At 40.4% G+C, this 14,080-nt stretch overlaps 1 protein-coding gene across 5 annotated transcripts in view; it reads right to left on the bottom strand.

The window, feature by feature from the left end:
- Positions 1–8,281: 8,281 nt before the first annotated feature.
- Positions 8,282–14,080, bottom strand: part of BCHE (butyrylcholinesterase) — a 49,684-nt gene continuing 43,885 nt past the window's right edge. For all 5 annotated transcript variants that reach the window (XM_064721424.1, XM_064721423.1, XM_064721421.1 and 2 more), the window contains one exon: positions 8,282–8,527. In XM_064721424.1, coding sequence (XP_064577494.1) covers positions 8,406–8,527 — 122 coding nt within the window. In that variant the 3' untranslated portion in view covers positions 8,282–8,405. The remainder of the gene's footprint in view (positions 8,528–14,080) is intronic.

Genomic DNA, 14,080 nt, shown 5'->3' with positions numbered 1-14,080 from the left:
AGTAATGATTTTTGCAACCTGAATTCTGCAGTGAGAGCTCCATGGTCAAGATCTTTTTAAGAGCAGAGATGGGGAAAATTCTGACTGTGCTCATCACTGTAGCACTGAAAATGAGAGATGAAATGGGATGAAGGTCTAGATAAAAACATGCTGAAAATAGAACAGGAGCTATTTCTTTTTTTCTGCAGTTATAAGTTTTAATTAAAAAATAAAATAATTTTAATATATTTGCTTTAGGTCATGAGAAATGAGGCTTGGTAAGGGTTATTTAATGACTGATATAACTTCTGCTAACAGTACCTATAAAATTTATATCCCTGTAATTAGTGAGTGAGAAAAGTTTAATATTTCAGAAGCATCCCTTTGGATGTGTAATTGCAGCTGGTTCTCACAGTCCTGAATAAGGTCCTTTGAATTACTTTCTAAACAATTCTGGATAAATGATCAGTCACATCTTTTGCTGCTTTTTCTGGGTTAAAACCTTAACTTTCTCACATGTGAGATGGTAAAATGAGATCAGTATTAAATGCAGTTGAAATGTAACTGTTTTGTAAGAAAAGGTGCTGGAGAGAGGCTGATGAGGTGATTAAACATCCTGCAAGGAGGAATTTCACTGGGAAGACTGAGAGCTGTGGTGAGAACTCCTCTCTGCCTACACACTTTTACCACTTCTCACTCTGACTGAGGACTTATAAATAGTTTATAAATTAAAATAATTAACCCCAGCACTCCCAGGCTCACACCTTTCACACGTGGTTCTATTAATGGCGGATAAAACATTAACTCCTGCAACCAGGGCTCATATTAAAATGGAACAGATTGGAAATATCAGCAGCTGATGTTTTATATATATATATATATATACATATATATATACACACACATATATATATATACTTTTATATATACTTATATATATACATACATATATATGTATACACATATGCATATATATATACATATATATACACATACATATACATATAATATACAGATTTGGGAGGAATAGATGGATAATTTGCAATACAATGATGATTTAGTACAATAATAATTTCCTGGCTAGCTCCAGATCCCTGAAAAGAATGCCAGGGTGTTTTAAAGAGTCATACACATAATGACCAAATTCACTAAATCCCAAAATCCAGCACCCCCAGGCTCTGGAATTGTCCTCACTTTTATCACTGTTCACTCTGTGTAGAAGTCCCTGTACAGGAATTAAAGTTCATTTTTTTCTGCTGCTTCTCCCCAAACCCACCCAAACCATCACCTCCCCATCCTGCACTTCCTGGAGCATTTCTGGAAGCCTGAGTTAATCTCACCTGCAATCCAATTAAAAGCCTCTCCAAACCCTGCACCTGCACTAATTGTAGATTCACATCACTGCTCTGCAGTCATTAAGAGCACGAGTTAAAGTTTGGATGAGTGCAGCTGATCTGGTTTATCAACAAAGAGCTGCAAGGTTCCTGTGCTGAACCAGGATAATCAGCAGGGGTCAGGCAGGAATTATCTTGTCTGGCCAAGCATTTCAAAATGGCTAATTATGTTTGTTCATAGAAGTTGGACCTAAAACAACTGAAATTGGAGGGAAAAGCTTTGGAACTTTTAGCTGTGAGTAACTAATTTGGCTGAGGTGTTGATTTATATCAGAAAGTTCTGTGAGTGTTTTATTTTTCAATAAAAAAGCAGCATACCGGAGTTGTGTTTTTAAGTGCAGCAGATAAAACTGCATCTCCATGCTGCTGAACCTGCATTTCCATGGATATCTGTGTGCATGGATGCAAATTCCCTAAGAAACACACAATGCGGTCCTCCCACCTCACAGAGTCAAGCTGTTAAATATTAACCCAGTTGCCAAATTCCTGTTGTAGACCCCAAAGTATCCAAAAAGTATCTAAAATTCTATATTTTACCAGAGATTTTTTAGAAGTTTCATTGTGCTCATCCAGCAGCAACGGAGAAGAGGTGTAGATGAGGATAAATAACAACAGAGCATGGAGGAAAGGAAAGGAAAGGAAAGGAAAGGAAAGGAAAGGAAAGGAAAGGAAAGGAAAGGAAAGGAAAGGAAAGGAAAGGAAAGGAAAGGAAAGGAAAGGAAAGGAAAGGAAGGAAAGGAAAGGAAAAAGAGAGGAAAGGAAAGGAAAGGAAGGAAGAAAGGAAAAGAAAGGAAAGGAAAGGAAAGAAAGGAAAGAAGGAAAGGAAAGGAAAAGAAAAGGAAAGAAAGGAAAGGAAAGGAAAGGAAAGGAAAAGAAAGGAAAGGAAAGGAAAGAAAGAAAGGAAAGGAAGAAGGAAAGGAAAGAAAGAAAGGAAAGGAAAGAAGGAGAGAGAAGAAGGAAAGGAGAAGAAGGAAAGGAAAGAAGAAAGGGAAGAAGAAAGAAAGAAAGGAAGAAGAAAGGAAAGAGAAAGGAAAGAAGAAAGGAAAGAAAAGGAAAGAAGAAAAAGAAAGGAAAGGAAGGAAAGAAAAGAAGAAAGAAAGAAAGAGGAAAGAAGAAAGAGAAGAAAGAAAGAAAGAAAGAGAAAGGAAGAGGAAGAGAAAAGAAAGAAAGAAAGAAAGAGAGAAAGAAAGAAAGAAAGGAGGAAGAAAGAAAGAAAGAGAAGAGAAGAGAAAGAAAGAGAAGAAAGAAAGAAAGAGGAAAAAAGAGAAAGAAAAGAAAGAAAGAAAAAGAGAAGCAATTGCGGTTCATGCCTAACTTGCCCATCGGATCACTGATGGGAACAGATGGAGCAGGCATGGCAAACCCCTCCAGCTGCACAGATCTGTTACACAGGTGCTGGGTTCAGCCCCTGCCTGGCCAAGGGCACTGGGGCTTTGGCAAATGCCCAGAATTCCAGGGGCTGGAAGGGAAAAGCCAGGGAGAAAGGAGTCAGCTGGCAGCAGCACCTTCCAGAGCAGCCCCCAAGAGAGCCAAACCTGCCTGGCTCATTCCTCACCCCGTGCTCAGGATCACTGTCAGATTCCTAAACTTATTTGGCAGTTCATGGGGAGGAATTTTTGGCTGGAGTTACTGGAACAGAGACACTGGGACACTCAGTGCCTCAGTGGAGGGTGTGAAACCCTTCCATGGCTGAGCATTCTGGGAGAGATGCTCTTGTGTGAGGTCTTCTTCTAATTCTTTACCCCTTATTTGTTTGGGCTCTTTTCACACCCTATGTTTTATCACTCCCATTTTCTGCCAGACTTGCTCCCCCACCTTTGTTGTATGTTTTTCCATTTCTCTTCTTTGATGCTCCTTTCCTTTCCTTTCCTTTCCTTTCCTTTCCTTTCCTTTCCTTTCCTTTCCTTTCCTTTCCTTTCCTTTCCTTTCCTTTCCTTTCCTTTCCTTTCCTTTCCTTTCCTTTCCTTTCCTTTCCTTTCCTTTCCTTTCCTTTCCTTTCCTTTCCTTTCCTTTCCTTTCCTTTCCTTTCCTTTCCTTTCCTTTCCTTTCCTTTTTCCTTTCCCTTCCTCCTTGTTTGTTTCCACTTTTTCGTTTGTTTATCTTTTTTCAATTCCCCTCCTTGGTATTTCTTTGTGGGGAGTGTGGATGTTTTTGTTCATTTTTTTTTTTAAGTTTGCTTGGTTTGGTGTGGGTTTTGTTCACTTTTTTAATTTTTATTTTTCCTTTCTTCTTTTTTTTTTTTCCCTCCATATTTATTTTCCTCTCCTTGTTTTTTATTTTTTTGGGATGTTTATTTTCTCACTTGTGCAAATCTCCCCTCCACTGAGGAGGACAGTGACAGTGTCAGGGGGCAGTGACAGCCCAGGCTGCTCTCTGTCACAGACATCTTTTATTAAAAATCCTTTCCTTAGGATTTTTCCTCCTGAGAAGCTGAGAGGCCTCAGGAACAAAATGTAAACATTGATTATCTGCTGCTGTGGAATGCAACAGGTGCATCTGGGATTGGGCTCATGTGGTTGTTTCTAATTAATGGCCAATCACAGTCAGCTGGCTCAGACAGAGAGCCGAGCCACAAACCCTTGTTATTCATTCGTTCCTATTCTATTCTTAGCCAGCCTTCTGATGAAATCCTTTCTTCTATTATTTTAGTATATTTTTAATGTAATATATATGATAAAATAATAAATCAGCCTTCTGAAACATGGAGTCAGATCCTTGTCTCTTCCCTCATCCTCAGACCCCTGTGAGCACCGTCACAGCTCTCCACACTCTGGACATGCTGCAGGTGTAACTCCAGCATGGTGATGTTTGTTATGTCCCTCCAAATAGCTCTGCTGATGGTGCAGAACTGGTGCTGAGCCAGGAGAAATGATAAAACATAACCAAGGCCCTGAAGACGACGTCGTGATGTTGATAGAGACAAATTTCTATCCCTCCCCTGCCCATGTTATGTTCAGATTAATCTGTTTGGTATCTGTGGGTTATAGAAACCAAACCACTTGGTAATGATCTGCTGGGACAGGAACATGAGAAGGGCCTATTCTTTTATAAACTCATTTTCTCTCCAAAACTCTAATTCAAATACTAATTTTTCTGTTTATAAAAACCCAAAATACTTCATTTCCTGCTGTTGAATTGACACCTTCCCAGCTCTGAGCTGGTGGGGATGAGCTGTCTCCTCATGAAGATTTAACTGGGCACATAAATCCGTGTGTTTATAGAACAGAAATCTCTGCTGGATAAACACACCGAGCCTCTACTGACCAAAGAAGGCCAAACCCCAGCCTCCCACTGCAACAGAAATTTGCCTTTTTTAGTGTGAAAGCATCAGAGTGACAGCCAAGGTTTGGAATGGCAAGGCCTGAACTTCCATTCCAAAAATCCAGGCTATGAGGGGTAAAAAACTATGAGGGGGTTATGAGGGTAATATCTGCAGCTGGGAGGAAGCCTGGAAATTTTGGGAGGGTCCAAGTTGTGTTAAGGACAATTTTGGACTCTGTTGAAAGCCAGAAATCTTCAGCATTTGTTGGTCCAGCTTTGCAGACCAGACCTGGTACCATGAACATCCCAACTCTTGTGAGTTTGACACCCAGATTGGATTTCACACAAATAATGCTTAACTTTACTGAAAGCTTATCTAACAAAAAGTTCTTCAGGCAAAACATTTAAAATGTGAAGAAACAAGAAAAAAAAAGGTGGGTTTGATTGCTGGGAAATGTCTGACTTCAGTCCTCCAATGCCAACATCTAAAATAAGTGTGAAATATCTGTCATTAAACCTGGGAGATTATAAACCCAATGAGAACTGGTTTAATGCCAACATTTTTGTCGGCACTGCAGTTCATCTTGTTCTGATCTTTCATCGACTCTGTGACTAAATTCAGAATTCTTGCTTTGGGTAACAAAGATGGGAAGAAAGAAGCAACACATTTTCTCAGGTTTCACAGAGAAACCTGTGTTTCTTGGCTCTCAGGAGCGAAAAGAAAACATCAATTAACAACATTCCATCCTCAGGAAGGTCTGGGTGAGATATCCCTCTAATATATAATCATCATTTTCAGCAATCACAGGCTTTTTTCACTCCTCATTACCTTAACCACTTACATCCAACTACTTCAGGCTTTCCTTGTTCTGTTTTTTTTTTGCAGATATGAGCCATGAATGACTACATGATGTACTGATTTCATTTGAATGATAAATGGAGATATTATTTCCCAGCAGGTGAATAAATACAAAGCTAGCAAGTCACACCAAGAAAATCAGTAAAACCTTCAAAAAGTGGTTTAACCTTTGTTTTACTCAAACAAAAACCACCTTTGCAACCAAATATTTTATAAACTCCTTTCAGCACCTTTCCAAAGGTTATTTTACATTTTAATTCGCTCAGATATTTGTCCCCCTATTTGATTAGGCTGATCAGACAGATGGGTAAGGAAATATTGCAGTGAAGAGGATGGCTGAAGAAATAAATGTGCTTTGATGGTGCTGTCAAGGCTCACTGTGGCACAGCAACACCCAAAATCCCCATGAAGAACAGCACAGAAATAAAATGGAGAGTGCCAAAACTGCTCAAGGATGGACAAGAAATTCACCCTTCTGTGTTTATTTTCAGTATCCCATTGAATATTTGATAAATACTATGCTAATCTATGTAATGGGCTAATTACCTGTGGTATAAACATGTAGTGCTACATAAAAAGGGCTTTTGCATCCCAGATCATTTCAAGTTTTGATCAGCATGTTCAAAACTGATCAGACTTTTTTGTCTCTGTGCAGGTTTGACTGCAGCCTTTGAAAATCCTGTGCTAAAAGCTGGTTTTCCATAAAGTAGTCAGGGAAATAATCGTGTTCTCTTAGAAATAACTGGAAAGATGATAGGCCATCCTCTCTTGCAGAATTTGGCCTTCCTGTATAAATAAATCCTTTCACTGGAGGGAGCCTGTGTGGTCAAACTGATTGCCAGGAAGAGAACACTCTCAGTTCATTATCTGGAGTTCTTCAGCTCAATCCAAGGAGGCATTTTGCAATCACTAGCACAGAAAATAGATGCACTGAGATGCTACTGCATTTACAGAAAGCTTCAGGATAATTTATTTACGAGATGGCTTGTTGCTCTTACATACTACTTACATTCATCAAATTCTTGGCATTTATTCTTCCCAGTTGGGCCAGTGAAAAGCAACCAATTACGGTGGTGCTCAGGCAGAAAAAATTCCAGAAAGAATTATCCATGGGGCCAGTGAAAAGCAACCAATTACGGTGGTGTTCAGGCAGAAAAAAAATTCCAGCCCCATCCAGAAGCAGGGGAGGAGGAAGAATTATCCATGGGTTTCTGTAGAGGTTTTTAATGGGTTCAGCTCAAGCAGGTGGAAAGGAGTGTGGGAGATGCCAGCTCACAGGGCAGGGAGCTCTCCTGGCCGTGGCAAGGAGGCCTTGGGGTCCTTCCCACCAAGGCCACAACTGTCGGGTTTTCTCGGCTGTTTGAGGGGCCTAGAAAGGCCCGGAGTGGCCTTGGGGCAGCCCGCGTATCGAAGGACGAGAAGAGGCTTCAGTTCTTCTTTTGGTTTTTATGTTTATTAATTGTTTATCTAAAAGATTTTCTTTCGGCCCGACAGAGCTCTGCTCAGCAGCCAGCCATGAGCACACTGTGCTGCCCTCCGGACAGTCACCTATCTTTATACCCATTGTTACGTGTACAATATTTATCATTTTCCCCCAATCCTTTTTATTTTTATTGTCGGGTGCACTCTCAGTAATAACCAATCCAAGAGTGCCACCATGGCCAAAGAAGATGGAGGAGAAGAAGAAGGACAGGACACGCCCCAATTCCTCCATCTTACTTCTCTAAACCCCCCTGTACAGAAATCCTAAACCCTGTGTCTCACCCTCTAATTAACCAATCCCTTCACCATTCACCCCGGTGAAACCCTCCTGTCCTCATACAGGTGTCGTCTCCTGTGTAGGATCAAAGTCCAGCCACCAGACACTTCTGGAACATTCCAGGACTCCCGAGCCCCCCAAGGGTGGTCTCGGTGGCTCGGCACCTCAGGACTCAGATCCTGAGATCCCACACACAACTGCAAGGATCCTCTCCCCAGCCTTCCATCCAGGAGATTCCTGGTCACCCCCACTCTCCTGGCAGGTTTTGGGGCTGGGAATCTGCTGACACAGAGAATGAGGTTCTTGTGCAGGTGTAAAAACCTGGCCCAGGTGTTTCAGTAAATGTGGGGTGTCCCTCAACCAGGAGGCAACTGAGTGGGCAAAAAAGAAATCATTATTGGAGTTTGCCTCCATAGGAAGGACTTTTCCCAGGGTGCCTGAGCTGGAAAGGTATAAATTCATTATTTGTGAGTCCATAATTCTTTATTCCTTAAAAAATGGGAATTATGGGGAAGGCGCTGGCTTTTCCAGCTTATTTCAGTGTAGCACTTGATTTAGATTTTCAATAAAAAATCCTCTCCTGCCATGGCTTTGTCCACATATTAGGCCAGAAAGAAGCACTGATTCCCACTTTTATGGCAGTATTAAAACTTTTTGGTGTAACAAGCCTGGTGCATCCAGCAAAGTTATTGCGTCTTTATGTTTATGTTGATGAAATTATGTCTGAAACAAGGCTTGAGTGAGGTGGCGTTGCAGTTAAAGATTAAATCTGATTGTGCTCTGCATGGCAATGCTGTAAAACTGCTATTTCTGTTTAAAATAAAATCCATTTTCCCCTAACAGATTGCATTGTTTCTTTGAAGGGTGAGTTTAAGCAGCCAGTGTTTATAAGAATCTGTACATCATTAATCTCCAGCCTTTAATCTCTGCAGTCCTACCTAACCCAGGGAGGCTTCAAAGGGTGTGGGTGCCTTATATTTTTATATTGAGAGAGGAGGTAAAATATAAATGAAAGATCTGAAATCAGAGTTGTAGCTGTCATATTTCCTTTTAATCTGCATAATATATTTAATGCTCGGCAGGTTGGGAAGCTACCTGGATATTTGCCTGATGAACAGTTCTAGGGGCACACTGGAAAGAGTAAACATATTAATTAGAGACTGCACAGCTCCTTCTTGCTGGTGTAATCATTAAATTGATTTTTCCAGTCTGACATGTAATTGTTCCAGCGATGGAATCCTGCTTTCCACTCTCGTTCTGCTTCATCAATATTTCCTGTAAAACATGAAATGGGTTACATTAATCTAAATTTGAATCTCTTTGTATGCTAATTGAAAAATAATTTTGATTATCAATGTCATCTGCTTCAAATACATTATGGGATGGTCTTTTGCTTCTTTCCTTAAACCTGGAATGACTGAAAATTCAGTGATTAGTATTTTGTCTTTACATCCAAAAGGAAGGAGTGCAAAGATATTCTGGCAGGGTAATAAATATACTTTGGATTTTTAAAAATATGTATATTTTCAAAATACATTTTGGATAATTCTTCTTTCCATCAAAATCATCATTTTAAAGTCACTGGTTTTTTTCTTTTTTTATCCTCGGCATATTCCTTTGGTTAAATATACCTTGCATTCAAACCCATACACCCTGAAGACTAAATAATGCAAAATGAGAGAGATACTTGTAAAGACAAGGTGAAATCACAGCTTTGTTTAAGGCAACAACAGGATTTCCATTGTTTTAATGGATTTCAATGGATGTCCAAGACCTCGACCTCCCATGGAACAAATCCCCAGATTTAAAGCATAAAGGGCACAGGTTTGGAGAAGAACACTGTCAAATGTGCACTATGTCAACATGAAACCATCTTCTCTTTTCTTTTCCATCCTCACCTTTAAAGCACTTTCCAAGTAATCCTGAGTCCCAAGGAAACGTTTATTGCCAAATTTGTTATGAGCACGGGAGCAGAGGGTGAGGATGAGAAGAGTCACAAAAATACAGCATTTCACAGGGTTCCCAGAGTGTTTTATGGGCAGGGATCCCCTCCTGAAGCCCCAAAAGGCGATTAACACCACGAGAGGAACATCCCAGACAGCACCAAAATGTGGATAAATCCTGCAGGCTGTACCAGACACTGCTGCTCGTCATTTTGTTTGAGCTGTAGAGCTCAGGATAAAGTTCAGAAACCATTGATGATCTGTGACTGCTCTGCTCATTCTGGACCCAGCTCTGGTGCTGTCCCTCACTGGCATGGCTCCCTTCCAGAAAAACTTGGGGATGGTGTTCCTGAGGTAACAGCTCCGTGGGTTCTTTATGCTCCTCTGGCTTTTATGTTCTTCTGCTGCTCTTCTTCCCTCCATAAATACACCCCTTCCCCCTTTTTTACGACCTGCCAGCGCTGCAAGTGTAACTGGTGATGTGAAAATGAAATACTTCAGTGTTTTACACATCACTAGAGAGAATATTCGGGGGAGAGAGTTCACTGATTCCGAGATTTAGCTTGGAGAAGCATCCAGTAATTTGGTCGCTTATCTGCAGTTTAGCTCAATGTTTCCAAACCTTTTTGGTCTGGAAATCCAGATGGCAATTTAATGAGACTTTGAAATGAGATTTACTTCTTGGTTCCAGTGAGACCAGAAATAAAACCAGGATATTTTTTTTCTCCGGGAAGTCCTGTACTTTTAAATGCAGTCAAAAAGAAAAGTGTGAAGAACAAATATGGGGAAAAATGTCAATAAATTAACCACATCCTTCTCCCTCAGCTCAAAGTTGTAAATAAGCTTGGTTATAACAGAGATCAAAGGAAAGTTCACAAACTTTTAAATTTTTTTTCTGCAGGCCACAACTGCTATTAACACAGAGATGATTTGGAAGTGCTGGTAACAATAAAATCTCATTTTCATTGCTAACTATGTAGATAGAACTCAGAAACATGGGGACAAAACATGCACAACATTCTGCTTTCCTGACTCTAAGAACTCTCCTTTACACATATTTAATTTAAGGATGTAGTCAGGGTCTCAGGCAAAGCCAAATTTTTCACTTTAAGTCAAATGGATTGGTAATTTAGTGTATGAAGCAGTAGCAGTATTATTTGGAGAAAACTGCCTGAACTGTGTTTCTCATTTTCTTCTTGATTTAGGGTGTCCAGTTTTATTTATTCGGGCAAAACCTCCACTTAAGAATTAAAAAGGAAACTCAAAACCCTCTCTTCTTTAATTATTCAGGTGCAGAGGTGTTTCAAGTCTGCCCAAAGACACCAAAATATCTCTGCCATAGACGCATCTTGAATTAAAATCACCGATCTGGAGTATAAATTATGGGGCTTTTCAGTCCTTTTTAAAGATTATGGTGAACAAGTGAGCCAGCTAGAGAAAGAAGACATCAAAAAATTCAGAGGAGCCACCATTACGGAACTAAAAGACAAAAGGAGGATGGAAATCACTGAAATAAGAACTTGGATTCCCATTTGTTTGCTTTTCTTCCCCCCAGTGATAAGATCCAAATTGAAGTCACAAGTCAATGCATCCCATTATCGCCAACATCATCAATCTCTGGGAGGCAACCACCCATGACTTAGATGGGCTGACAGCTGGGAGGCAAAAAAGGAAAAGATTAGAGAGTCCAAGCTGACCAATAATTACAGCTCAGAGCACTGGGGGCCTGCAGAGCCTGCTAACAGTGAAAACTGAATTTTCTAGAAGGCACTGGGGCAATCCCAAACTTCACCTTAATTCCTGTGCAAAGCCCAGTGAGGCTGGGCAGGAGAAAAGGGGAGATTCTGCAGGCAATGAATCAGTGCTCTGAAAGGTTCCAGTCTAACAGATAAAAATTTAAAAAGGGTTTTTTTGATTCTTCTGGAATTTCCTCTCATTCCATCTCTCCTTTAATGGTGTTACAGCAAAGTTAAATTCATCCCCATCCCATCCTTTGAACCGCTGGATGTGCCAATGAAGTGCTAATCTTAATGTTAACACACAAAACCACATTTAGGATTGGGATAAAGGCCACAGAGCTGTTAATTAATAAGGGATGGCAAGTTAGAATTAATTTTTCTGTCCTCAACACCTCACGATTGCAGGTTTCATGATTGCAGGTTTCTGCAAATCTTCAAGTTTCTGGGTTCAGTAGTATGATAAATGCCACAGGTTTATGCTGTAGATTCTCATGGTGAGAGTTTCTCCACAAACATCACAAATAATATCTATATTGAATATTCTTTAATCACACTCTCTGGATATCAAAGCTTTGTTAGACACAGCAGTAAATTCATTTTCACATGTGTTTTTAAGGACTACAAAATCCTCTCTTTCATTTTTTCAGTTCTTCCAGAAGTCAGCAGAGCTCTCTGGGAGATGAGTTATTCCAAGGGCTGTTATCTTCCCTGACATGGAATGAAATGGAATGAAATCAGATGGTTTAGGTACAGAAAATTTTTGCTCATGGGTGCAATGAGTAAAGTCTTTGTTGGGAGGTATGGTAGTATTGGTGAGGTTACCCGTGATTAATTCACATTTCTTCATGAATCCAACTCTGTGGAAATTTAATTTAATACTGATGGTGAATTTTATATTTAGTCAATTTTTAAATATTCTTACCACCCTGAGTATTTATCTCTGTAGACTCCAGATACTGGTTGGAGGATCACAGCAAATACAATAATTTTTGTTGCTCATTGGTCAAGAGGTTCAACATTTCTCTGCCTCCACATTAAAAAAATCTTTTTATGGTGGTTTTAAAAAGTAATGTATTCATATGGCCAAGCTTGATTTCTTCATAGATGATACATGATCCAGTAATATCAAATAAAATAGAAAAATATGTATTAGGCACACTAAAATAGTAATGGAGGAGTAAATGGAAAGTTTGGCTGCCTGCAGCGTTCTACAATCAAGAGGAAACGGGCTCACATAAATAGGAAGGGCTTTAGATGCATTAAAGGTTGTGTTGAGGAGCTAAAGTCTAACACAGATCCTTTTATAATTAACAGATGATTGCTCTAAAAGCCACTTAAAAGTCACTTACTGTTTACTGTCCCTCCAGTGTGATACAGCAGCAGCTGCAGCAGCAGAAACCCTTCAGGTTTCAGGCTGGAATGGGAAATGCTGAGTGCCCCAGCTTGTCCTGGCCTGGGCTGGGGGTGCTCAGGGCCTTGGAAATTGGGGTAAATCCTGCAGGAATTGTGTCTGCTTGGAACTGAGAGCCCAGGTCTACTGGTCCTGGACACAAAAACCCAGGTTTTGACTGGTGTCTTTAGTTTTCCAATTGAAACCTGAGGAGAATACCTTGAGAAATCTTCCAAAATCACACAAATCACTCTAGAGGTATCAAAGCCATATTTTATATATGGCTGTTACTCTTGTATTACTGGAGAGCCTTATTTTTTCCTTATTATTTTCCTACCCCACAACCATAATAATTTTTTTTTTAAAACATGATATGATTGTTTGAGGAAAATGTGAATTTTCTAACAGTAAAGATATATATTTCTCATATATTTAGCTGCCTCAGGGAACTTGTCTTACCCAGCCTGTGATGGGAAGAGGCTGGTTCAGATCCAGGACACACTTGGAGCTGGCCTTTAAAGGCTTTAAAATCCCTCAGAGGGTGGCAAGGCTTGGGCTAGGAGTGGGTCAGGAATTAAGCAAGGGGTTACCAAGCAAATCCATGGCAAATCCTGATCACTTGATGCTGAAAAATCATAATTTCTGCAAAATAATTTGTTTTGATTATCTTCTTTGAGTTTTACCTGATAGAATTCCACTTTGCCTATCTGAACCCTACTTGAACTTGTAACAATGAGAACATAAAAATTCCTTACTTGTTCCCTGTCATCTTATATCACCTCATGTTAAAGCAACCTTCTTTTCCTAAGAATATTTCAATGAAAGGAGTAATAGAAAGGACAGACTCTCAGAACAAGAGGAAATCTCTGCATTAATGCTGTGCACTGTCCTTTGGGCATAAAAGGAGAGAGAAAATGCAAAATAATATTTCAGTGAAGAGAATTATTGCAATATAAGCTATTATATCACATTTGTACACAGGATTTCAAAGGGTTTTCTGTCAGAATTGGATAATATTGTACAGGGAACATAATGGAAATACTGTTTTTATTACTGCAATGTTTCAAGGACTGACAGATGATACAAGACAAGGCAGTGCCACTTGTTGACAGCATTCTTGCCTCAGTTCTATATTTGGATCCAGACACGACGATTCTTCTCTTTTTGCTCAGAATACGCTCGCGAATTCCCTTTAATTAAATTATGTAAATTGATGTTGCCAATTACCCGATGTGGCGCGGTGATGAATTCATGTCTGCTGTGTTGCCTTCTGATACAAGGCAGGCGGCCTGGTTTCAGGAAGCAGCACGGCGACCCCCTTCCCCGGGGTCGCTCGGGCCTAAGAAACACGCGGACACCAATATGGTGGAGGATCAAAGGCCTTTATTCTCTCTTCCCGTGGGGTTTTATAGTCTAGGGGGCTTCTACGTCAGGTGAGGGTCTGTCTTTACCATCTATGGTTAGTAGGGGATGGAAAGTTACTTGGGCAAGTGGAAAGTTACTGAAAACTGGTTCAGGGGGCTGCATTCCTATGTTAATTTTCTTATCTAAGGGGGCAGGGGCCCTGTCTTCCTGTAACATCACGAGATCTTCCGAACGCCAGGCCCTATCTGTTACACTGCTGGCAGGTCCTGAGCGCTGCTCCATCATCCCTCACCCCACAGGAGCAGGCAGAGCTCTCCTCTCCCCCAGGACGAGCTGGACTCTGGTGCTCTGCTCCCTCCTGCTCCACACAAGCTTAGTTAAGCTCAGCCCA

The sequence above is a fragment of the Zonotrichia leucophrys genome, chromosome 9 (genome assembly GCF_028769735.1).
Source record: "Zonotrichia leucophrys gambelii isolate GWCS_2022_RI chromosome 9, RI_Zleu_2.0, whole genome shotgun sequence".
Lineage (NCBI taxonomy): Eukaryota > Metazoa > Chordata > Aves > Passeriformes > Passerellidae > Zonotrichia > Zonotrichia leucophrys.
This window is presented reverse-complemented; position numbering and strand designations above follow the sequence as displayed.